Raw genomic sequence first — 23,753 nt, 5'->3', positions numbered from 1 at the left:
TTTGCTGATTGTTTACCTCCTACCACTTCGAAAAAAACCCTGTTTCGGTGGGTTCAATGAACTACCAAGTTGAACCCAGTTCAATAGTGACAACATTTTATTGTTATCATTTCACAACCAAATTTTAATTTTAAGATTTCTATCACTCTCTGAAACCAAGGAGGTTATAATCTCAACATAGAACCTTTCTTCACATGTACTGGTTTTTCTTCATTTTCAAACTCTGAGAAGTGAGCACCAAGAAGATGAACTGGCATGACCTGAGCAGAGTTCAGCCCTGCCCAGCAGGCTTGTCTCTGGGCCTATTGGGTTGTCAACAATGCATTTAATCTGCAGTAATTGGTCCCGGGGGGCATCGGCGCAGACCAGCCTGGCCACTGATACCTGTGTCTCCTCAGACCATTACCGGGATGCCACCATACAGACACACTCAAGCTAATTTGTAGGTTCTCCGATTCAAACAGACATACTGATCAGCTGCTAGTACAACATGAAAACACTGGTTGGGGCAAACGTCTGTGAGTTATTAGTCTCCTCCTAGCCCTCTAGTTTTAGCCTCTTTTATAGCAGGCTTTACAGGTGTTGCTTTTTTTAGGGGCTTGTGATGTGCTTTTTTCTCTGATGGCATATCAAAATTGCACTTGGAGGTGGACGCACAAGTGGCTGCACAAGAAACAGTTTGAACCGATATTCCATCAGAGAAAAAAAGAACACCATATGCCCTCAAACAAGCTTGACAATTCCCAACCCAGGGCCCGGCCGGGCAGTTTGTGGGGACGAAAAGTATGATATAAAAGACAACAAAATGGCAAAAAGCTGTAAAAATGAATCATGACCACCATTTGTGTATATTTTTGATAGGAAATTGTTTAGTTTTCGTTCACGCAAACAATTTTCGGCCCAGAAATGTGACCCTAGCATCAGGAGGCTACCCTAATTTCACCTTGCAGAGCACCCAGGGGATAACTAGGTGTGTCCTCCTCCCCACAGCTGATGTTATCTCCCCCCACTTTCTAGTGTCACTCTCCCCTGCCTAACCAGCCCTGGCAGGACAGGAGCCTTATCACACAGACAGGCCCTCATCATGGACCTGCTGCATTAGTGCCTGCACTTCTTCAACATTACAGTCAGTCTTGTCTCCACCAAAACATCCCACCGGAAATACAGCTACATACATGTAACTACAGTTTCCAACCTGATGAATTAGCGCCTGCACTTCTTCAACGTTACAGTCAGTCTTGTCTCCACCAAAACATCCCACAGGGGCTACAGGTACATACATGTAACTACAATCTCCTACCTGCTGCACTTTTTCAACCTTACAGTCAGTCTTGTCTCCACCAAAACATCCCACTGGGGCTACAGGTACATACATGAATACAACCATGTAACTAGTTCCCAACCTGCTGCACTTCTTCAGCCTTACAGTCAGTCTTGTCTCCACCAAAACATCCCACCGGGAATACAGGTTAATACAGGTAACTACAATCTCCAAACTGCTGAATTAGCACCTGCACTTCTTCAACATTACAGTCAGTCTTATCTCCACCAAAACATCCCACCGGGGCTACAGGTACATACATGTAACTACAGTCTCCAACCTGCTGAATTAGCACCTGCACTTCTTCAACCTTACAGTCAGTCTCCACCAAAACATCCCACAGGGGATACAGGTACATATATGTATACATGTAGCTACAGTTTCCAACCTGTCGAATTAGCATCTGCACTTCTTCAACCAGGGATGTTACTATATAGTTCAACTCATCGGGTAGCAGTCTCACAGTTGAGCTCCTGGTTCCAATTATTTGCTAACTGGGAGAACCTTGTTCAATCCTGGGTAGGGACGTCATGGTTGGGGCTGCACCCGTCTTTCGGCAGAGACGTACATTGTAAAATGGGGGTGTCTAGAAGGCCGCCTCAAGCACGTTAAAGGGGAAGGGCTAGCAACCCCTCCCTGTACAAAAATATACAGTCCCTTGCTACTGAAACAGCAAGGAAACTTGTTGCCTATGTGCCTCTCCTTGTATCATGTGAATGTATTTCATGTATTAAATGAAATTTAGAAAAATCATACAAAAATTTTCACACAACACTGGTCCTGATGGAGACAGTAGAAAAACCTATTGTAGGAAACAGAGACAACAGAGACGAGCTTGGTGAGGAATGCTGTCAGAGAAATGATAATGGTCTTGATTTCTTCATCGTAGGAATGGAGTGTTTGAAATAGCAGGTTTTTCTGTTGGTACGTAAATGATTTTAATCCAGCTTCGGATGTAGAATGTCTGCACACAAAGTGATATTGTCTTCCTCATTTCTAATAAATGAAATTTTAAAAATGGAATAAAAATCATCTCACACAACACCGGTCTTGATGGACAGTAGGAAAACCTGCTGCCTATATGGGGTGCAGAGACAACGATGTGGAGACAAGATTGGGGAGGAATGCTGTTAGGTAGTTCTGTTCCTGACAGGTCCTACCTGTCCTCACCAGGACTCGACACTCACCAGGCGCGCTCTGGAGCCAAGCCCCTTCAGCAGGGGATAATGATACCTGATAATGTCACCGAGAAAATGGCTTAATTACCACACACGCCCATACACCCCCACACACAGACGCTTCCCGGTAATCTACAAGCAGATACAAGGATCCAGCTCGTTCTCAGTGTTTTACGTAGCCTCCTAATGCTAGGGTCACATTTCAAATCCGGGGCGCGGTCGGACAGTCGTTGGGAACGAAAGGTATGATATAAAAGACAATGAAAACTTAAAACGTACCAAAAAATATCTAAGAGCAAAGCTTGTACATATTCATTGATGTACACTTTGATTTTTCGTTTCCGCAAACAGCCCGGGGACCGGATGGGAAATGTGACCCTAGCATAAGCAGGCTCTACAAGTCAGGCTTTTTTTTTGCCTTTTGATATGCTTTTCTGATGGCATGTCAGCTCTGTTGCACTCAGATTCTTGTGGCTCTGCCTCGTAGTACAATAGAACTTTCTCACGCGGCGGACATGATAGAATGAAAACGAGGCCCTTGTGGCAAACATTAGACCGATCCTAACTGCGAATCACAATTAGCAGTTTAGCCAATGATTACTTGATAATTAGAGAATCGACCTATGAGGAAGTGGCTCCATGACCGTCAAATATTTGCATTTCTATGGTTTTATTTTGCATTTCTACGTTTTGACAGAGGAGGGCGGAGACTATGGGATCGGTCAAAGAAGCTCTAAATTGCTGCATCTTTTTGTGTGCATTTCATTAGTTGTAATACTGATACTTGGATATCATATTTTAAAACTTTATGTGATTTAGGAGGAAAACTAAATCTGTACATTATTTTTGCTATTTTGCCTCATTGGCCTCGTCTTCATTCTATCATGTCCGCCGCGTGAGAAAGGTGTATAGAACTGAGATGATATCAATCAGAAGAGAAGCGTATTATAAGCAAAAACATAAGCAAAGACTCGTCAAGCCTACTAAGGAGGCTATGTTTCATACCTGTTTTTGGAACATTGGCACTCTCCACTAGAAAAGAATGGAGTAGCAATGTTGCAAAAACAGGTGTAAAGAATGAGGCACATCCTTTCATCTGCTTGGAGATAAACTTTCCGGGACAGGTGCCGTGCAACAGTGTGGCCTTACAAAGGTGATCACAGAGTTTCAACATTCATGTTGGGTAATGGGTTGTTGCACCTTTCGTTTTTGATAATTTCGTCTTTTGATAATTGTCTACATGCAGAAAAAGGACTCGAACACATCAAAAGCAGACATACCAGATATACCAAAAAAGGAAATAGCTGTTATTCCACTTTTATTCATATCTTTAGAATCTCATCTGTTTCCCATCTGTAGTGTACACCTACATGTATGCTATATTCTGTTGTTTCCTCATTAGCCGATAAAGTTATCACTGTTATAGTTATGATTCTGATTCCCCGCTGATTTTACATGCCCTGCATTGAAATTGTACATGTACATGTACATGATTGGTACTAGCGTCATAGGCCTGCTCGGTAAGCAGCCACCAGTTGTCTTGGAGACCAATAAATAAACGTAACAAAACAAACAAACATGTAGAAGAGTGAACAGGAGCAGGTCACATCACATGCTTGCTGCAGTAGAGTCAGTAATACTCGCCGTCCTGGAATATCTCCTCCGATTCGTCAACAGCCGGAAGTTCTGAAGATTTCTCCTCCTTAGATGGTTCCTCCTTAGAGGCTTCTTCCTTAGATGCTTCCTCTCCACTCGATGGCTTCTTAGCCGAACTGTTCGTCTCAGAAGAAGAAGATGTCCTGGTTTCTTGAGACTTCTTACCGAAATTTTGTTTCTTTGCTTCCCTTTCCTTGGAGAGTTCCTGGAATCTTTCCTTAAGAGATTTCTGCTTAGGAGCATCTTCGCTGTCCTTCTTTTGAGAGGAAGTGTCTTTAGAAGGCTCCTTATCGGATTCTGATGATGTCTTCACTTTTTCCCCTGCTGCTTTCTTTTCTTCTTGGACAGATTCGGTGTCCTTTTCCTCCTTGGAAGAAGATGAGTCCTTTGACACCTTAGATGGCGCCGGCTCCTTAGATGTAGACTCCTCGGGTTTCGCAGCTCCTTCTGAAGGCTCAGACGTTTCTTCCTTCACCGCGGCCTGCTTGGGAAGAGTCTTGGCCTCTTCCTTGGAGGTTTTTGAGGTCTCCTTCAGAGGAACGTCGATGGACTTTGACTTGGTGGCCAGCTTTGCTTTCTGGAACACAGAAAATGGAAACACTTAGCGGTGAACTGCTTTACATTCAGTATCCATGCCTAACAGGTGCTAATAATATGATGTTATTCTATTTTATTAGAATTACAACAGTGCAATACACGTGGGACACAGGCAGCTATTGCTGGTGTCGTGACCCACACATAATATACCTGTTTTTACACTTGGGCGGAGTGGGGAAAGTCGTGTTAAGTGCCTTTTGCCAAAGGCACAAGATGGCGGTATCAGGAATTCGAACCCGGACCACTAGGTTTCGGGCCGAAACCCCTGCCGTTACGCCACACGACCCCACTATTTGCATTATTTGGACCTGAGAACTGCACTTTATTTTACTTTCTCAATGGCAAAGGCCTTTTGCAAATCTCTCACTCCAATGATGTCCTAGCATACAAAGACTTCTTACTGACATGAAAAATGGAGGTATAGTTTTTGGCCTGTCTGACTGCAAGTGTGTCTGTGTGTGTGTGTTTCCGGATTTTGTAGCCAGCATAACTCAAGAACATCTGGATGGATTACGATGATATTTGGTATGTGGGTAGGTTTTTGGAAGACAAAAGGTCAAGGTCGATTTTGGACCCCCTGGTATGTAACCTTGGTACTGCAGAAGAACTAAAGTTTTTTGTATCTTTTGTCCTAAACCTGCTATGGTCTTGTTTTGTAACAAGAGTTTACCTCGGCCTTCTAGCGATGAGAACATAGCAGGATACAAAGCGGGAGAAGTAGGTTATAGGTACCGACGTGAGGAGAGGCACGTCTAATGCCGGCGTCACGCCGGGTTATGACGCACAACACGTTGAAGTGTTTTAGAATCTTACATAACTGTCGCTTTCAATTCCTGACAGTGTACCACGACCCTAATCTTAGTGTCTGTTTCATCTATAAAAAGACAGTAAACAGAGTTCTCTTCAGAACGTGTGGAGACATGACCGGGCATTTCCAGTGTCCAATACATCTGTACTTGCCACATGCTGGGTTTAAGTACAGAGGAGCATGTTGAAGTGCTTTAGAACGTTAAGCAAAGGTCCGTTTCATCTATAAAAGACAGTAAACAGAGTTCTCTTCAGAACTTGTGGAGAAATAATACATTAATTTTGTATCTGCTCCATGCTGAGTTAAAGAGCAGAGGAGCATGTTGAAGTGCTTTAGAACGTTAAACAATTGTCGTTTTCAATAGACGAAAACTACCATATCCACCCGGAGTACAACAGTTCAGTGTGTCAAGAGTCAGGTATACAAACGATCTTAATGGTTTTCGCCTTTGGCTACTCCGGTACTCGACCTTTCCAGAAACTTGAGATGAAAACAGGGAGTAATAACCTTTCTAGAACGACTTGCTGTCCTTTGAAAGGTTTTTCCTGAAGCGCTACTGGCTCTTAATCAAATATCTAACAAACCAACATCGTTAGATAACAAACATTAAGTCTTAGAAAGTGAAAGGAAAGTGATCCCGAACCAGTTTAGCTCAAATGAACTCAATGAACAGATGAGCTAATCTTCCACTGGTCGTGACAGGAAGACAGACGCATTAATCTGAATACCTTTTCCTACAACCCTTACTGGTGCTATTGAAATGGTGGTACAGTCAAACCTGGTCAATGTGACCACTTCTTGGTGGTCCCTTACATAATTTTCCTCATTGACACAAGTTAAGAATCCTGTCTATAGTGGCCACCTGTCCACATATACCGGATTTTATCTGTGCCCTGAATGGTCTTCTTGGGCAGGTTTGATTGTGTACTTTGATGTGCAAACTTTGTTTTTTCTCTAGCTACATTTTTAATGCTAAAAGCCCAGTGAAAATCCCTTTCATTCAGTTGCAGCGTGTTTTAGTCTCGCTGTTTTACACTTCACTCAGCTCATCTAGGGTTAGGGACGTCCCTCGGATAGGACGTTAAATGGCGGTCCCGTGTTTGGGAAGAGCCACACCCCGCGCACGTAAAAGAACGTGCTGCATGCTGTTTAATAACTCATAACAGCATGCTGAACTGTTTAAGATCTTCTACTATTGTTGTTTTCCATTAGAACATGTAGCAGCACCTGTCCCATTGTCGCTGGTGGCCTCGAGAGTTCAGTGTGCCACCAGTCACAGAGAGAACAGCCTTGGAACAACTACCGTAGCTCATCAGCAGAATGTGTCTTCATAATTGCATATAAATGTATAAGGTCATGTTTGCGTATATAAGGATGATATCTCCTCTGTAGTTGGAAAAAGAATTGTATGCATGTACAAACTTCTGATGCAATGTTGACAAACATCAGATACGGTGATGAAACGTAACGTATTGTAAGTATAAGACAACAGCTCTGCGACATGCTGCATGCATACCATTTTCGGCAGTGATTGTGACTGTAGAAACAGGTCCTAAGAGCCAGGCAATTTGGTTGAGTCCCAATTATATTAGTGTTGGTTATCAAAGTTTGGCCTTTTGTGAAATGCAATAAAAAAGAAATACATGTAGTATACTATAAAGGTTTTATACCCTATTTCGGGGTTGCCAACAAGCTTTCGGTCAGTCCTCTACCCCTTCTCAAGCTGATTTGACCAACAGCCTATGTCACTTGACCTGAGCAGAAGTGTGAGGTCAGCAACAGGTCAAAGGTGCCCAGCAGTCAGTAAGGGTCAAGGTCATGTGACAGAGGCTTCAGGTTATCTTAAATGGAGGAGGATCAGAGGACTGACCGAAAGCTTGTTGATATCAGTGCTTTTACTTTATCTACAGCAATAGTGATGGGCCTATAGCAGGTGCATGTACACATGGGAGGAACTGACAAGAAAAGTATTGCTTTTGTAAGATTACAAGGACAACGTCTTGCAACGCTAAAGGGTTACGGAGGAAAGTTACATCCCTTGCTGTACTGTATGTTACTAATGCGGTACAGCAAACTTAAAACCATCACAAACCTTCTATTACCTCCCTACCACGAAATTGAATCACCACGAACTTAAGGGCGTTTACAATACATCCTTTCTTGCCTTCCCCTATCTCAGCAAGGACACTTAGAATCTAATGCTCCGATATTTCTCTTAATTAGTCCTTTTAAGCCCAGCAATTGTCGGTCTGCACATGTTTGTTCTGTATGCTAGCCCTGACAACGGCCGGGTTGAGAGAATATTTCTAGAATGCGTTGCACCCGCGCAGTTGCACCCGCGCAGTTGTTATAAAGGGAAGTGACTAAATATGAGCAATATCAAACTGGTACCCTTTGTTATATTCCCCTTCCAGTGGGAAGGGGGATATATTGTTTTTGCTTGCCTGTTCTTCTTCTTCTTTCTTCTTCTTCTTTCTTCTTCTTCTTCTGCCAAAAACCAAGTAGATGTGCGGTGGTAGCTGTACTAATGGTATTGCAGGAAGTCATATGTACCTTATGTTACAATGTACGGATGTTATATTTGAGATGTAGGTACCTATAGGAAAGGTGAATACACCTGACAATAAATTATGCTAATGAGGACCTCATTTGCATAATGTATGCAGAAACTTGTATTTCCCTTACCGTAAAAGCTACAGATGTCATATTTGAGATGTAGGTACCTATAGGAAAGGTGAATACACCTGACATTAAATTATGCTAATGAGGACCTCATTTGCATAATTTATGCAGAAACTTGTATTTCCCTTACCGTAAAAGCTACAGATGTCATATTTGAGATGTAGGTACCTTTAGGAAAGGTGTATACACCTGACAATAAATTATGCTAATGAGGACCTCATTTGCATAATTTATGCAGAAACTTGTATTTCCCTTACCGTAAAAGCTGCAGATGTCATATTTGAGATGTAGGTACCTTTAGGAAAGGTGAACACACCTGGCAATAAATTATGGTAATGAGGACCTCATTTGCATAATTTATGCAGAAACTTGTATTTCCCTTACCGTAAAAGCTACAGATGTCATATTTGAGATGTAGGTAACTTTAGGAAAGGTGAACACATCTCGACATAAATTATGCTAATGAGGACCTAATTTGCATAATCTATGCATAAAGTTGTATTTCCTTTACCGTAAAAGCTACAGATGCCATATTTGAGATGTAGGTACTTTTAGGAAAGGTGAACACACCTGGACATAAATTATGCTAATGAGGACCTCATTTGCATAATTAATGCATTAACTTGTATTTCCCTTACTGTGAAAGCTACGGATGTCATATTTGAGATGTAGGTACCATTACGAAGGGTCACAAAACCTGGCCATAAATTATGCTAATGAGGACCTCGTTTGCATAATTTATGCATATCCCTTACCGTAAAGGCTACGGATGTCATATTTCAGATGTAGGTACCTTTAGGAGAGGTGAACACATCTGTATAAAAATTATGCTGATGCAGACCTCATTTGCATAATTTATGCATAAACTTGTTTTTACCTTACTGTAAAGGCTACGGATGTCATATTTGAGATGCAGGTACCTGTAGGAAAGGTAAGAAAACCTGGCCATACATTATGCTAATGATTGCATTATGCATAATTTATGCATAATTTATGCATATCCCTTACCATAAAAGCTACAGATGTCATATTTCAGATGCTATATGCTAATGCCGACCTCCTTTGCATAATGTATGCAGAAACTTGGCAATATCCTTACAGTCAATGCTAAGGATGTCATATTTGAGGTGTAGGTAATGGAAGGGGAATATTCTGCATTTTCCAGAAAATGTTGCCATTCTAGTTTCAAATGTTTCTAGGCACTCCAGCAGTCGGGGTACATTTTTGCTCTGGAAATCCAGCAGGACAAGGGTGAAGGACACAACTTTATTTCCCTAATGTGCAACATTCTGGCAGGACTAAGATCTCTGCTGTCGGCTCTTCTTTTACTATCAGGGCAATTCCAGGCTCTGGCTGGGGGTGCTTTTATTTGGAGGCAAAGACACTGGCACAACTCCATACCTTCATGAGACACAGCCCACGGACACACGTCATCATTCGGCTGTAAAAATCAGACACAGGTTTTCCCCATGAACGATAAGTCACCGTGCAGTCTACCACCCACTGGTACCTGTCTTCCATGGCATTTTCTCCCTCTAACCCTTCTCCCTACTACCTGCAAACCAGGGCTGGCTCCAGGACCTAGGACGGTAAAGTTTGCCTGGTGGGCCGGACGAAAATTCTACCCCTTCCGTCAAAAAACTGAAGTTGAACAGGACATAAAATTGATGCAAATGTTAGTCAGTAGTATTTTTTAAGATTAAAATGACATATCTAATAACGAAAATCAACAACAAAACAATTAGAGGGACGGATCATAAAGATTAAAAGATTAACAGCTTTGCACTACTACTAGCTTTATAAAAGACATGTCACTGTGCAGTCTACCACCCACTGTTACCTGTCCGAGTTCCATGGCATTTTCTCCCTCGTCTCCCTCACCCTTCACCCTGATACCTACAAACCTGTGTTGTCTCCAGTACCCGTCCCTCCATCCCGGGATGGAAATTTACTTGTTGGGACGGACAAAAATTTCACCCCTTCCGTCCCAAACTGAACTTGAACAGGACATAAAATTGATGCAAAATTAATGTATTATTTAAGCTTAAAATGACAGATCTGATAACAAAAATTAATAACAAGGTGCTCCCAAACAATTAGCGGGACGGATAAAGATTACAGGCTGGAGTTAGCCCTGCTAGCTGTAAAGCCACATCATCATTCAGCTATAAAATGGTTACAGCTTTGCAATACAACTTCGTAATAGACACGCCACTGCATAATCTACAACTTGCTGCTATGTGTCTTCTATGACATTTTTTCCTTTCCTTTGCCATCTGGATTTCTTATCCCAGTACAAGAAGTTCTGGAGAGCAAACTTCACTTGTTACACCTTGTAAGGGGAGGACCCGATGATGATGATGATTTTCCATCCATCTTCCTGGGTGAACATCAATCTTATCAACTGATTCAGGTCAAACTGAGAACCTAGCTTTGGTTAGGGACATCCTCTTGGATGGGAGTTAAGCCAGGTGTTTGGTGAAATGAACAGTTTACTAAATGTTGAAATTTTTGCAGGGGTTTGATGTTCACGTTTATTTGACGTTGTAACCGTAAATTTAAAACCACCGCAAATATACCTGTTCTGTCTTCCACCCACCTACAGGACCTCTATTCTTTTAACCAATAACACTCCATTTTCTCCTCACTGCAAAATTAGATCCCTTCAAATGTTAAGGCCTTTACAGTAAATAAATGTTTTCATGAGATATGAAAAGGAAAGGAAAGTGATCTCGAACCAGTTTAGCTCAAATGAACTCAATGAACAGATGAGCTAATCTTTCACTGGTCGTGACAGAAAAGACAAACGCTATGCACAGTATTTACAGGTTTATTATACCTGGGAAATTCCCCTAACTCTTTTCGACAAGCACAATGAACAGTGGACCACGGCTTAACGTCCCATCCTAAGGACTGCAACCCTTTCCGGTAGCGTCCATGTCGGGTGAGCGACACAGCTGGCATCGAACCCGGGGCTTCTAGTTCCAGAGGCAAGATCACTGGACTACGTACGCTATATGAAGCAATGCTCAAGATACATGGTCACCCAGACTTTGATAGCGTTGGTTCCCAAAACTCCCTGAGCCCAGCTTGTGCAATGCTGTCAGCACAAGTTATCCAAAGGGGACTTCTCCTGAGAGCCTGCTGTTAAAAAGGCATTCCACAAACTCAACACCATGCAAAATGGCATCATACATGGTAGCAGTATTTTGAAGGGTTTCAACCCTGCCAATGTCAAGACCAATGATTCATCATCATCATCTTGGCGTGATAGCAAACCCTAACTCTGAGAGGGTTGAAAATGGGTCGCTTTTATTTTTAAACTTTTCACCATGCGCCTATAGTGGCTGGAAAAAAAGAAAACAAGGTGAAAATTGGTCACGGGCCAAAAGGGCTTGTACTGGCCAACTTCTTTAGGCTTAGCTCAATAACGTCGTAACTGGCACAACACATAGAATTCCTGGACTTTCTTTTTTTGCAAGAGGAAAGAAAGAAGCCATTTACATACAGCCATCCTTTAAAACAGAGACGGGGGGGGGGGCTCAATAAACTTTCTGTACCTTATATGATCCACTGCTCAAGGAGTCATGTGTCCTATTTCTGCATAACGTGACGTCACAGAAGCAGTGGATTGCTCATTTCTTGACAAAGGCTCAAGAGTTAGACAGCGGATAATTTGGGTACTAATTCCAATTTTCGTGTTGGAAATTTCAGTTCAACTTTGTTTCAGAATGATTCCTACCAACACAGATGAACCTTCAAGCCAACCTCTATCAATTTTCCAGCCACCAACAGAACTGTGGGAGGCATCTAGCCTTGACCCAATAACCTGTGCTTGCTCTCTAGACCAGGAGCTCCCTGGCAGTAAAACCTCCTTCCCTGGCCTGGCATAGCCTCTACCAGGCCCCGTCCTATCGCTGGGAAAATAGTAGAAATCAGCCAAGGTAGTCCGCTATACAGGGTAGTCCGCTATACAGTGAAGCTCCATTATCGATGGACGGGATGTATAGTGGACTACCCTGTATAGCGGACTACCTCGGCTGATTTCTACTATTTTCCCAGCGATAGGACGGGCCTGGTAGAGGCTACAATGTAGGTCTGGCAGAGGAAGGTTCTTGAGCTGACTGGTTCTGCATGGGTGCACAGGAGGCCAAGGATGTCCCACCCCATTAAGAAGTTCTGGTTTGGTTTTCTGTCGCCCATAAATCAGCCGCACACTTGTGAGGACCCCTTCCTCTGGCAGGAGACAGGTCAATTTCCTCCTTGTGTCACCCATGCGAACACTGTAAATCTGAAAATATGCGGCTCCAATGTACCGCTACTGTTCAACTGCGAACTCCAGCACCAAGAGACAACATCCAGCGATATAAGACGTTAAACAAGGACAACAACAACAACAAAGAACTTAAAACCCTGATCAACTGTGAACTTAAAACCCTGCAAAAACTCCTTTCCCCAATTTCCTCCTTTTGTCACAAATGCGCAGACTATAAAATGTCAAAATATGGGTTTCCAATGTATCACTTCTGTACAACTGAGAACTTAAAACACTGTTCAACCGCAAACTTAAAAAACTGCAAAAACCTCCTTCACACAATTTCCTCCTGTTGTCAGGAATGCAAACACTGTAAATCTGAAAATATGTGGTCCCAACCAATACTGTTCAACCGGGAACTTAAGAAAAACCTTCTTTAATTTACCTGATTTCCTCCTTTTGTTACCTTCACCGAGAAGGTTATGAATAGGGTAGCGTTTGTGTGTGTGTGTGTAACGAACAGCAAAACTCGAGAAGGCTTGTTAGGAATGCGAACACAGTAAATCTCCAAATGTGCGTGCGGTTCCATTGTATCAGTACTATACAACTGGGAACATAAAAGTCTGCAAAAATCTCCTTTCCCCAATTTCCTCCTGTTGTCACAGATGGGCAGACTATATCTGGAAATATGTGTTTTCACTGTACTACCTGCCTTCAAGTACCAGAGTTATCAACCCAGGACTGAGGTATTCAAAAATTCTTCTTCCCCAGAACTATCATAAAGAGTGGAACTTGTTGCCACCAAGTAGTGCCACCTCATTGGATAGCTATAAACAATGTTTGCAGTCATAAGTACTAAGGTTAGGTGTGACATGACAGGTAATTCAGTGTAATACAGCCACCTGCTGCCACGGCTGCAAAGCTGGTGTGTTTGTATTGCAGAATTGTTTCAACCACAAAATTACAACACCAGAAAAACAGGATCCATGCAGGGCCACCTATAATCTTCATGACCTTGCCTTAATTTCATTCCCTTCATTCTTACCAAGGCAGAAAGCGTGGCCAGCATGCTCAAAGTCATAGAATAATAGGGTGCCGCTGTCTTCCTGAATTAAGCATGAAGCGTTGTCAGGATCATCCCCATGCAGGCCCACCTATCATCTTCATTTTTTTCCTTCATTTTCTTTCCTTCATATTTACCAAAAGTGGTACAAGAACCAGCAAACGTGGTTGAACGTGCCAGAGGGCGAGAGAAGTTCAGATGATAACATCAGAGTCTGCTGGTATAACTTACAGGCTGGGCTTAACCTGTCATGGAATACAGACATCAAACACAGGCCTGCCACATTCTTAAACCTTCACAATCTTAAAGGACTCTTTCTGTCAGAGGAACTGACACTTCAAGAGATGCTGCCTTGCCTGTAAGATGATTGTCACTTCAAGCTGAGAGGGAAACAACAAGTGCTGTTGTAACTGTGTTTTACTCTGACTTCTCAACGCACCATGAAGCATATTTCTAACAATATCTATGATATTTCTGGGGAAAAATAATCAAACTTGAGGTCCCCTTTCAATAAACCAATAAACCATTCCCACTAGACGGCAATTGCTGAGTGACCGTACAGCAACCAAAATTAGATTTGTGTGATTTCATAATCGGAATATGTAAAAGAATGATTCAAAGACACAGAAAAGGACTTTTTATCAAAAATCTGTTATTTATTTAAGAAATTCATTAAGTGATGTGTCAAATCTTTGGTCTCTCAGCAGCCAGCAGTGATTGCACAAAGTTGTGTGGCCCAAGGGCTACTGAAACAGAGATGGGCGCCGCCCTATGCACCATCCAACTTTGACATCAGAACTACAAGAGCTTACATGTACATACATGCCAAGATTCAACTCCTGCATGGAGGGGCACTACTCAGCTACTGGATTTTAAATGGTTCATTTATCTGTTCATCTGTGATGAAACTCTTCCAAATTGGTTTGTAATCATAAAAATGTACATGTGGTCTTTCAGAAAATAATACCAGCTTCTGGGGTTGAGTTCCCCTTTAAAAACACATCCTCCAGAAGCAAAAAATCTAACTACCAAAGTACAGGATCCTACAAACTAAATATAACCATTGAAGGACAGATATTTTTGGTTTGAGTCTACTGCAGGTGTAAGGTGTTCGCAGTGGTTCCCACGTGAATAGCACCACATGTTTGACTTACTTAGGGTGATACAACAAGCTTAGCCTTGTCAACATGTATAAATATTTTGTAACTTGAACATATCTATATCTACATCTACATGTGGACTAGTATCATGATAACGTGTATTAATTTTGCTTCTTCCATTCCATCAGTAGTGCTGCAGCTAGCCATAACCATTGATCACAGTAGCTTCTGAATGTCTTTTGTCAGAGTCTGAGGATTGGTCCTATTTCCTTTAAATTTCATTTTAAATGGTCAGTGGCAATCAAAGAAAAGTTATGTTGCCAGCTGGGATCTCATTTGGTAGTCATAGCCTGGAATCCATCCTACTCATGCCTCTGGTTCACTCCTCTGATCCCTTCTCTGCAGAGTAGCCTGGCACCCGCCTCATTGAAATATTTGGTCCTTACATGTATGTCCTGCAATATTTCAGGAATCAAATATTTCTCAGAAGCAGCGTAACAGGGATCAAAGTTCTGAATGTCTGTTCCAACCACGTTACCATGCTGTTTCGAGGACCATGCGACTTGGCGCCAATCAGAACTCTTACCTATATTTCAGGCAAATATTCAAATGCCAATCATATCTCTATCAATGGGTGCCAGGGTATTTGGAAAGGCTAGTGATTGGAGGAGCAAACTGAACACACCCGGCAGTAATTTTCCTCGGCTAGAATTTGAGGATTTTATGGATCTCTTTGAAATTTCATTTCAAATGGTCCAAAAATAAAGCGACAGCCCCCAAGAAAAGTTGGCAGCTGGTAGCTGGTGCCAGTTTGTCACTCAGCACTGCAGTTTCCTCCCCCACCTCAGTAGTGTAAGGTGCAGCCAGTCTGGGGTGGGGATGACAGGCACTGTGTGCTTTATCTACCATCTCTCCAGGCAGCAAAACTTCCTCCTGACACCAACACAAACCAACAAACCTGTGCCAAGGCCACACAAACACAATCTCCTGCACGCCTCTCACATTTCAAAAGAAACAAGAGCTATCTATCTATCACCCCAAAACCATGACCACAGTATATTATATATATCAATATATAATATATATCAATAGATATCAAAACTGGAAGTTCCACTGCAATACCTAGGGAACCTGTCAGGGGGCCCAAAATCTGTATCTGTATCTGTTGCTATATAGCCGGTATAACCACCCTTCGGAGTAACACACCAGCTTAATCTAACCATTATCCACTTTTTTCAGAACCTACCAACATACCAAATATGAAACCAATCCATCCAGCCGTTCTTGAGTTATCTTGTTGACCGACCGACAGTCAAACACACACACACACACACACACACACACACACACACACACACACACACACACACATATCACCATAAAACAGGGTTTGAGCCTCAGGGGGTAAAGACTATACTGTATATTGGTTCACATAGTATCATTTAAGAATCAGGGAGTAAATACAGTCAACTTCAAGTTATCCTCTCAAGACTCTCTTTATATCAGCCTCCATTTGGTGGGTAACCCTGGCTGTATGTCTTTTATACAGCCTAACAAATCAAATCAAATCATCTTGTCCGCTTGCTGAAATTTTTCTGTGAAATGTCCGAGAACCAACAAAATGAATTGGCGCGGCCCATCCAGCAAATAACTTCTTCATATCCTTCCCTAATCCCCCTAAAAACCTGGTGATGAAAACGAACTGTCACAAGAAGATGGTACATCCGACAGCGCTGTCCGAACCCCCTACTGTGACTCACGGCTGGAAAAATTGGGTTACGTCGCTCACGATCTCTCCAAAGCTGTCAGCTCTCCTTTAAGCCAACATATTTGTGTAGAAAGTTGACCGTGGGGCAAGTCAATCATGCGCCAACATTACCACAGACGATATACTGAGGCCTAGGAAAAAATGTTTGTTTCCGGATTTCCCACCAACCCTAGCAAAAAACCTGCCAACCCAAGCCTTTTTTGGAGAGGATAGACCTCTAGCAAGGGGTATAAAATTTTCAATCTGAGTGATAGAAACGTAGAATCGTTTTCCAACGTGTTCTCCCCATTTCTGCTGCAATAGAAGATTGTGCTTGTAAAATGCATATCTGTATAGTCAAAATATGATGATGAAAATACCAGTGTCCAAGGCATTTTAGTTGCACATTGTTCAACAGTATTTGTTGGATCACTTCCGTCGAAATCTGTAAAAAGAGAATCCCTACCTGCCAACCCTAATCAGAAACGCAACATTAATTTTCCTGGGCCTATAGTAGGGCACTCCCCCTGTTGGCTGCAGCCTGACCCCAGTAATTCTTGTGATAACATTAGGAGAACCGACAACGCCAGGGCGTCTTTAAGGAACTCTTCAGCGTCAAGGCTGTCCTCCCCTCCACACTTGAGATCCCCCAGGAATTTCCCTGCTTCCGACTCGGCGGCCACAAACCTTCAGCTTTTGCGGGAAAGAAATGTCCGTGCTCATGACTCCGGCGCTGACACGGCGACGAAAGCGCATGTCTTCGATTGGCGTAGCACGCAGCCAGAACGCAGCAAGGCCGTGTTTTGGTAACGGCGGCTCGTTCCCGCCTTATGACATGCCTGTCACATTCCTCAGCTGCCTTCAGGGCTGGGCTGTAAACCTTGATCTCCAAGCAGATGTAGAGAGGCAGAATAGTAACGTTTTCCATGCTCGTAGAGCAACGGGCCTTTGCTCTGTGGAATCGGGAGCTTGTGAAATGTTACGATTTTGCCTCTCTACATCTGCTTGGAGACTAAAGCTTAATTTGTTTCATCGCTTTGTTCCCTAATGACTTTCCACTGAAGCAGCCACTCTTATGCCACCACTGGGCAGCCCAAAATCTTATAAGTAGTTCAAACAAATTTGTTGGTAAAGGAGTGTATTTTGTATTAATTTAAGTTTTTCTGTGTTTTGTTGGCTTTCAATGCACACTTTTACATCAAAGATTCCAATTATAAATACAAATCCAATTTTTGCTGCTCAATGATATCCAAAGACAGCATACTTTAGAAATGTAACCTTGTGGGTATCTTTACATTCATAAACATTTACATAACATTTGAATTAAAATATGTTTGTGTGTCTATTGCTCTTGTAAGGGAGCAACCATGTCTAACACACAAGGAAGCTCCTAGATTCTTTTCAAAGAGTAGAAAATATTGATACAGTAACTGTATCTGTAGAGTAGAGTAGAGTAGATTCTTTCGGCCAGGACCCCCCACCCAGACCCTATATATGGACGAGTGGGTATGACATTGAACCTGGACATGGCGTGTTACATCACAGGGAAGTAGGAAATGAGAATTAAGCGCGTCTGACGGACTGAAAACAAAGGGTTCACACCTGGAGGGGCAGGAGTTCAGCCTTAACAATAAAGATTAAGAGTTCAGCCTTCTGTTAAACTCCAAGCAGATGTCGAGAGGACAGATCGTAACCTTTTCTGCGTGTCCATATTTTCATTTTCCACTTTCCAGGGTTTTGCGTCAGAAAAACGTTACAATTTCTTCTCTCTGTATCTGCTTGGAGATGCCTCTCTGTTACCACATAGGGTCTATCAGCTAGTGTAACAGTCCAAGGTGCACACCTGACCAAACTGTACCTGGGCACCCTCTTGCCAGGGGTATAATTTGGGCTCTTACACCAGATAATGGGGAGAGGGGTACACCCTGTTATTTTCTGTGTATCTAAATATCTATCTATCTAAATATCTACCTAATATAGTATCTGTCTATCTATCTACTGTATGCACACACACACACACACACACACGTTTACATATATATATATATAGAGAGAGAGAGAGAGAGAGAGAGAGAGAGAGAGAGAGAGAGAGAGAGAGAGAGAGAGAGAGAGAGAGAGAGAGAGAGAGAGAGAGAGAGAGAGAGAGAGAGAGAGAGAGAGAGAGAGAGAGAGAGAGAGAGAGAGAGAGAGAGAGAGAGAGAGAGAGAGAGAGAGAGAGAGAGAGAGAATCTTCCATAACATATTTCATCCAATTCTATTGTTTTCTCTGCCACATAAGGCTAACATGCCATTTATATGTACAACTGGCCACACTGACAAGAACAGGAAAGCTGCATTATGATTAATATGTCCCTGTTAATGAGCTGTCAAACCTTCATCGATGCACAAGCTTTGATTTGATTGTTTCTACCCAACAAACTATATATAGCTGGCATTTTCCATGATGGTAAGTTGCAAAAATGGGATTTTATTTACTCCATGTTTCTACATTTATAAAGTAGAATTTCTATTTTCTTGGGATCTGCATTAGTTGCCTTGGTGTTTGATTGCAAAAACGATCAACTCAAAGTTTTACACACAAAAAAAACCTTTATGAACAGCGTCAAAGGTGCACTTAAAAGGTGTTGGTACATTATGTGATGTTTTATTGCAAAAAAGGGAGTCTGTTTGCTCCATATTTCTACATTTCCAAACATAAATATTCTTTTATTTCATCTTCAAATTCCCCAGGTATTCAATTGCAAAAACTCCTGCACAAAGAGCATGCAAAAATGCATCAAAGAGGTAACTGTACTGACTTTTCATGGCGGTTGATTGTAAAAAACGATCTCCAAGTTTTGCCGACAAAAATGTAATACCCCCGGTAAGGGCAAAGCAAGTCTGGTGGTTTATTGCAAAAAAGGAATTCTATTTGCTCCATATTTCTACATTTCTTAACAGAAACATTCTTTTATTTCATGTGCAAATTGCCCTGGCATTTGATGGCAAAAACCCCTTCAAGTTTAGAGCATGCGCATGCAAAAATGCATTAAAGCAGTAACTGTTGGTACTTTTCATGGCGTTGATTGTAAAAAATGATCTCCAAGTTTTGCCCACAAAATTTAAATGTAATAACGGCATAGCGAGTCTGATGGTTTATTGCAAAAAAGGAATTCTATTTGCTTCATATTTCTACATATCTAAACAGAGAAATTATTTCATTTCATCTTCAAATTGACCTTCAGGTTTTGAAAAAAAAAGAGTATGCAAAATTCATTAAAGCGGTAACTGCACTTTTAATGGCGTTGATGGTAAAAAATGATCTCCAAGTTTTGCCCACAAAAATGTAATAACGGCATAGCGAGTCTGGCACCACAGGTCCCAAGGGGAATGTGGTCTGGTCGCGATGTCTCCACACAACAAGAATGCCAGCGCCTAATGATGAAATTACAGAGACTGGGAAATGTTGGGGAGGACCTGACGGCTAATTGTGGTCTAATAATGATGATCACCCGGGCTCAATCCCGCACGGGCCGGGTAATCTGGGGGATTTGTGTCGGCACGGAGACAGGACCGCAGTCTAGCCTGCCGTAATGCTCCGGTACATAGGGAGCGCAGACGGCATTGTTTCCCCGCCAGTACGATTATACGCCTGATGATTTAATGACGATGATGTGGCATTACTGTGCTCTGTGGAAGTGATTTTGTCTGTTTTATTTGCATAACCGGTAAACCACCTAAGGGCCAACCACCAGTTTTATAGTACAGCAAGTGCAAGCTACATAAGACAGGACTGTAAGGTTTGATCCACTCTCACCGCAATGCACCCTTCTTTCTTTGTTAAACTGTGATCAGAGCTGTGAGGGTCCTTTGTGGTGCTTCCTATGCCACGAAATTTGCTGTGACATTATGAAAAGATTAAGTAAGGACCCTCTTGTATCTATACTAGAAAGAAGCGGTTGTCTGAAGGAAAGAAAAGAAAAGGAGAAAGAACACTAAGTCTTGAGCTAAGAGAGAAAAAGAAATAAGTAAAGAAATAGTGCAAAAAGTGTGGCTCTCCTCAAACCTCCAGCTTTATGTCCCTCCCGGTCCTCTCTTTTCCTCATGATTTCATGCATAATCTTTGCTTTAAAATGTCCAAGGACCAAAGAAATAGGATGGTGTGGCCAGAGCACCTCACGAACAGACAAGGTGCATCTGACACTGTCTGGGGTAAACCAGGCTGACAGTTGTCTAAGCCGGCGGATACGTCGGATACAACCCGTATCAACAGTCCGCACGAAAACATGGTATTATGATTTGTGACCCGTCAGTCAAGAGATCATTCAAGCACAGAAGCACTGGTTCTTACTCCTCTCTATTGCTATCGGCTTGTCTGTCTGTGTGTGTGTCTGTTTGTGTGTGTGTTTCTGTAATCTCTGTATATGCACGATCAAGCTTTGCCATACACCCTCAAAGTGAGGCCCTATATGCTTCTAATTTTGCCTGTAGGACTTGAACAGTTGCAATGCTATATGGGTAAAGGGTAAAGTCTGCCATCTTTGACTGGCTTGTTTGACTGACTCATTTGAACCTTGAAATTCTAATAAACTTATAGCCTCATTTAAAACTTATTCCTTCATTGCTACTGGTAGTGAATCTGCATAGCATAAGGACCACTTGGCCATCACTTTTTGGCAGCCCCTTAGATTATCTCTTTCAGTGAACCAAACACAAAAATCCTGTCTACAGTGACCACCTGTCTACAGTGACCATTGCTCTTCAAGTCCCTTGAGTGGTCACTATGGACAGGTTCAACTGCAAAATGAAAACACAGCAAAAGCCTTCTTTTCTCTCCTACCACAAGATTAAGTCCCAATGAAAATAAATGTTTTTTTCTTTCTGTTACTTACCAGTCCTCCCGGTCTTGCCTTCCGCTGAGTGGACGCCACCTGAGACTTCTTCTCCTCCTTCATCTCCTGCACCTTCTTCTTAGCTGTCTCAACCCTGAGGAAGACACGCAACATCTTAGTCATGACCTTCACAACCTTATGACTTAAACAAGAGGCCTGTGGTCTAACCCAACATTCATAGTAATAGTAACAAGAGAGAAAGCATGAGCCTGTGATGCAGGGTTGTCTCCAGGACTGGGGCCTGTCCCTCTGTGCTGGGGCGGAACTTTCCTTGTTGGGACGGACACAATTTTACCCTGTCCATCCAAAAATCTGAACTTCATGACATTTAACTGATGGATGTGTATTCTCGTAAGCTTAGAATGACAGATTTAACAATGAAAACCAACAACATTGGTCTGCCAAACAATGAGTGGGAAAGAAAAGAATTCTAAGCTGGGGACAGCCCTGATAAAAGGTAAAGGTGGTAACATAGCCTTTTTCACACAGTATGGGCATTAGGTTATCATCCACTGTGTATTGGAAGGTGAAGCCAAAGCCTTAAAGTCAGTATAATCCTTCCACCGCCTTTTACCTCCCCAACCAAAGTCAGATACCCATTTTACACCTGGGTGGAGTGAGGAAAATTGTGTCAAGTGCCTTTCCCAAGGGCACAACGTCGGTGGCATGTCAGGGGATTTGAACCCAGGACCTCTGGGTTTGGGCAAAATTCCTAACCGTTCAACCAACACACGCCACTATGTATGTGTGGTCTTCACCTTAACGATAGGCTTGCGGTCTAGTGATCAGCAACCAAACATTGACCTGAAGTTCTGCACCAAGATACTCATTTGTCCCTAAAGCATCAGCTATTCGAGAATGAGTCTCTGCCACATAAGGCACATCTTTTCTGTAACCTAACTCGATAAAAAACTGCTGAACCACTGCGTGTAAAGCAGGTGCGTTTGAATAAGCTCCTAGATGACCATCAAGCTTCCTTAGCTGTCTATTCCTTCCGCCTCACCGTCTTAAGGAGGTGACATCACCTCCTTCAGAGACCTCAGGTTTCAGTACAATATTGACCTTAAGAATGGAAGGACTCAAGTTTTATCTCCTTCCACCAAGATATCTTAGCCTGAGCTGAGCTACTGTGGAGTCACAGCAGCCTATTTTTTTTGGTTCATGGATATTTTAAAGTAAATACTTTGCAGAAAATCAAGCTGAAACCAGAGGGCTGGGATGACAACTTGTGCCAGACACTCCTCGAAACTGTGTGTACCATTAGGTATAGATTCTACGCTACGCTACCCGGCTAGCGATCACGTGTCACTGACGTCACGTTGTAGTAGCCGGGTCATTCAAGAAAAAAAAAGTTTACTCTAACTTGTTAATAGGTATAGATTCATATTGACCGTCCCATTTGACATTATGATTTTTTGAACCCGACAATTACCCAGATAGATTGGAGTGGTTTGAGCGACAGTGACTTTTCGTGATCATAAAGCTGACTGTGAAGGATCGGGACGGACAGATCAAAGTAATCCTCATGGCTTAGGACAGGACTTCTTAATAAGTACCTCAAGCCCTTTGATGTGTCAAGTTGGGGTGTCGTGCCTTAGGGATATTATACTGGCTATTTACAGGATACAGATATACATGCAGAAGCTGGTGTTTTATGCCGGAGGGCGGTTATACTGTCTGTACAGATACAGATACAGAAGCTGGTGTGTTACACCAAAGGGTGGTTATACCGGCTATACAGATACAGAAGCTGGCGTTTTATGCCGGAGGGCATTTCTATTGGCTATATAGATACAGATACAGAAGCTGGTGTGTTACACCAAAGGGCGGTTATACCGGCTATACAGATACAGAAGCTGGTGTTTTATGCCGGAGGGCATTTATACTGGCTGTACAGATACAGAAGCTGGTGTGTTATGCCAAAGGTTGGCTATAGTGGCTATACAGATACAGAAGCTGGTGTGTTACGGGCTATACAGATACAGATACCAAAGATGGTGTGTTACGTACGCCAAAGGGCAGTTGTATCAGCTATGCTGTATAATCAGCTCGTATAATTGCAGATACAGGTACAGAACCTGGTGTGCTATGCCAAAGGGCAGTTATACCTGTCCAGCCATATAGATTCAGAAGCTCGTGTTTTACGCTGAAGGGCAGTTATACCGGCTATATAGATGCAGAAGTAGGTGTGTTTTGCCAAAGGGCGGTTATACCAGCTATATAGATACAGATTGAAATAGCAATTGCAGAGTGAGTCAATAGAGGAAACCACTGGGGAGCTCTGTTGTACTTGTGGAGAGGTGGGGAAAAAAGTAATGGTGTTTTTGCTAAAGGGCATCGAGTTTGCCATCCCGAAAGGTTCCAACCATTCCAGGCATAGCCCACCCCAGAATAGACTGGAAAAACAGGGTCTATCACCTTACCTATCTATTTACAGACAGTCACTCCGCTAAAAAGGACAGTTCTGCTTGACAA

General features: G+C 42.5%; 1 protein-coding gene across 3 annotated transcripts in view; it reads right to left on the bottom strand.

Annotated features, from left to right (window-relative positions):
• Positions 1-3,854: 3,854 nt before the first annotated feature.
• The window catches only part of LOC136434028 (formin-like), a 75,284-nt gene continuing 55,385 nt past the window's right edge, over positions 3,855-23,753 (bottom strand). For 2 of the 3 annotated variants that reach the window (XM_066426679.1, XM_066426680.1), the window contains 2 exons: positions 21,279-21,372; positions 3,855-4,732 (listed from right to left, as the gene is read on the bottom strand). In XM_066426679.1, the coding sequence (XP_066282776.1) occupies positions 4,130-4,732; positions 21,279-21,372 (697 nt within the window). In that variant the 3' untranslated portion in view covers positions 3,855-4,129. The remainder of the gene's footprint in view (positions 4,733-21,278; positions 21,373-23,753) is intronic. The other variant, XM_066426681.1, reaches the window with a different exon arrangement.

Source organism: Branchiostoma lanceolatum, chromosome 4, assembly GCF_035083965.1.
Source record: "Branchiostoma lanceolatum isolate klBraLanc5 chromosome 4, klBraLanc5.hap2, whole genome shotgun sequence".
Classification (NCBI taxonomy): Eukaryota; Metazoa; Chordata; class Leptocardii; order Amphioxiformes; family Branchiostomatidae; genus Branchiostoma; species Branchiostoma lanceolatum.
The sequence above is the reverse complement of the archived record's forward strand: the minus strand, read 5'-3'. Positions and strand labels throughout refer to the sequence as shown.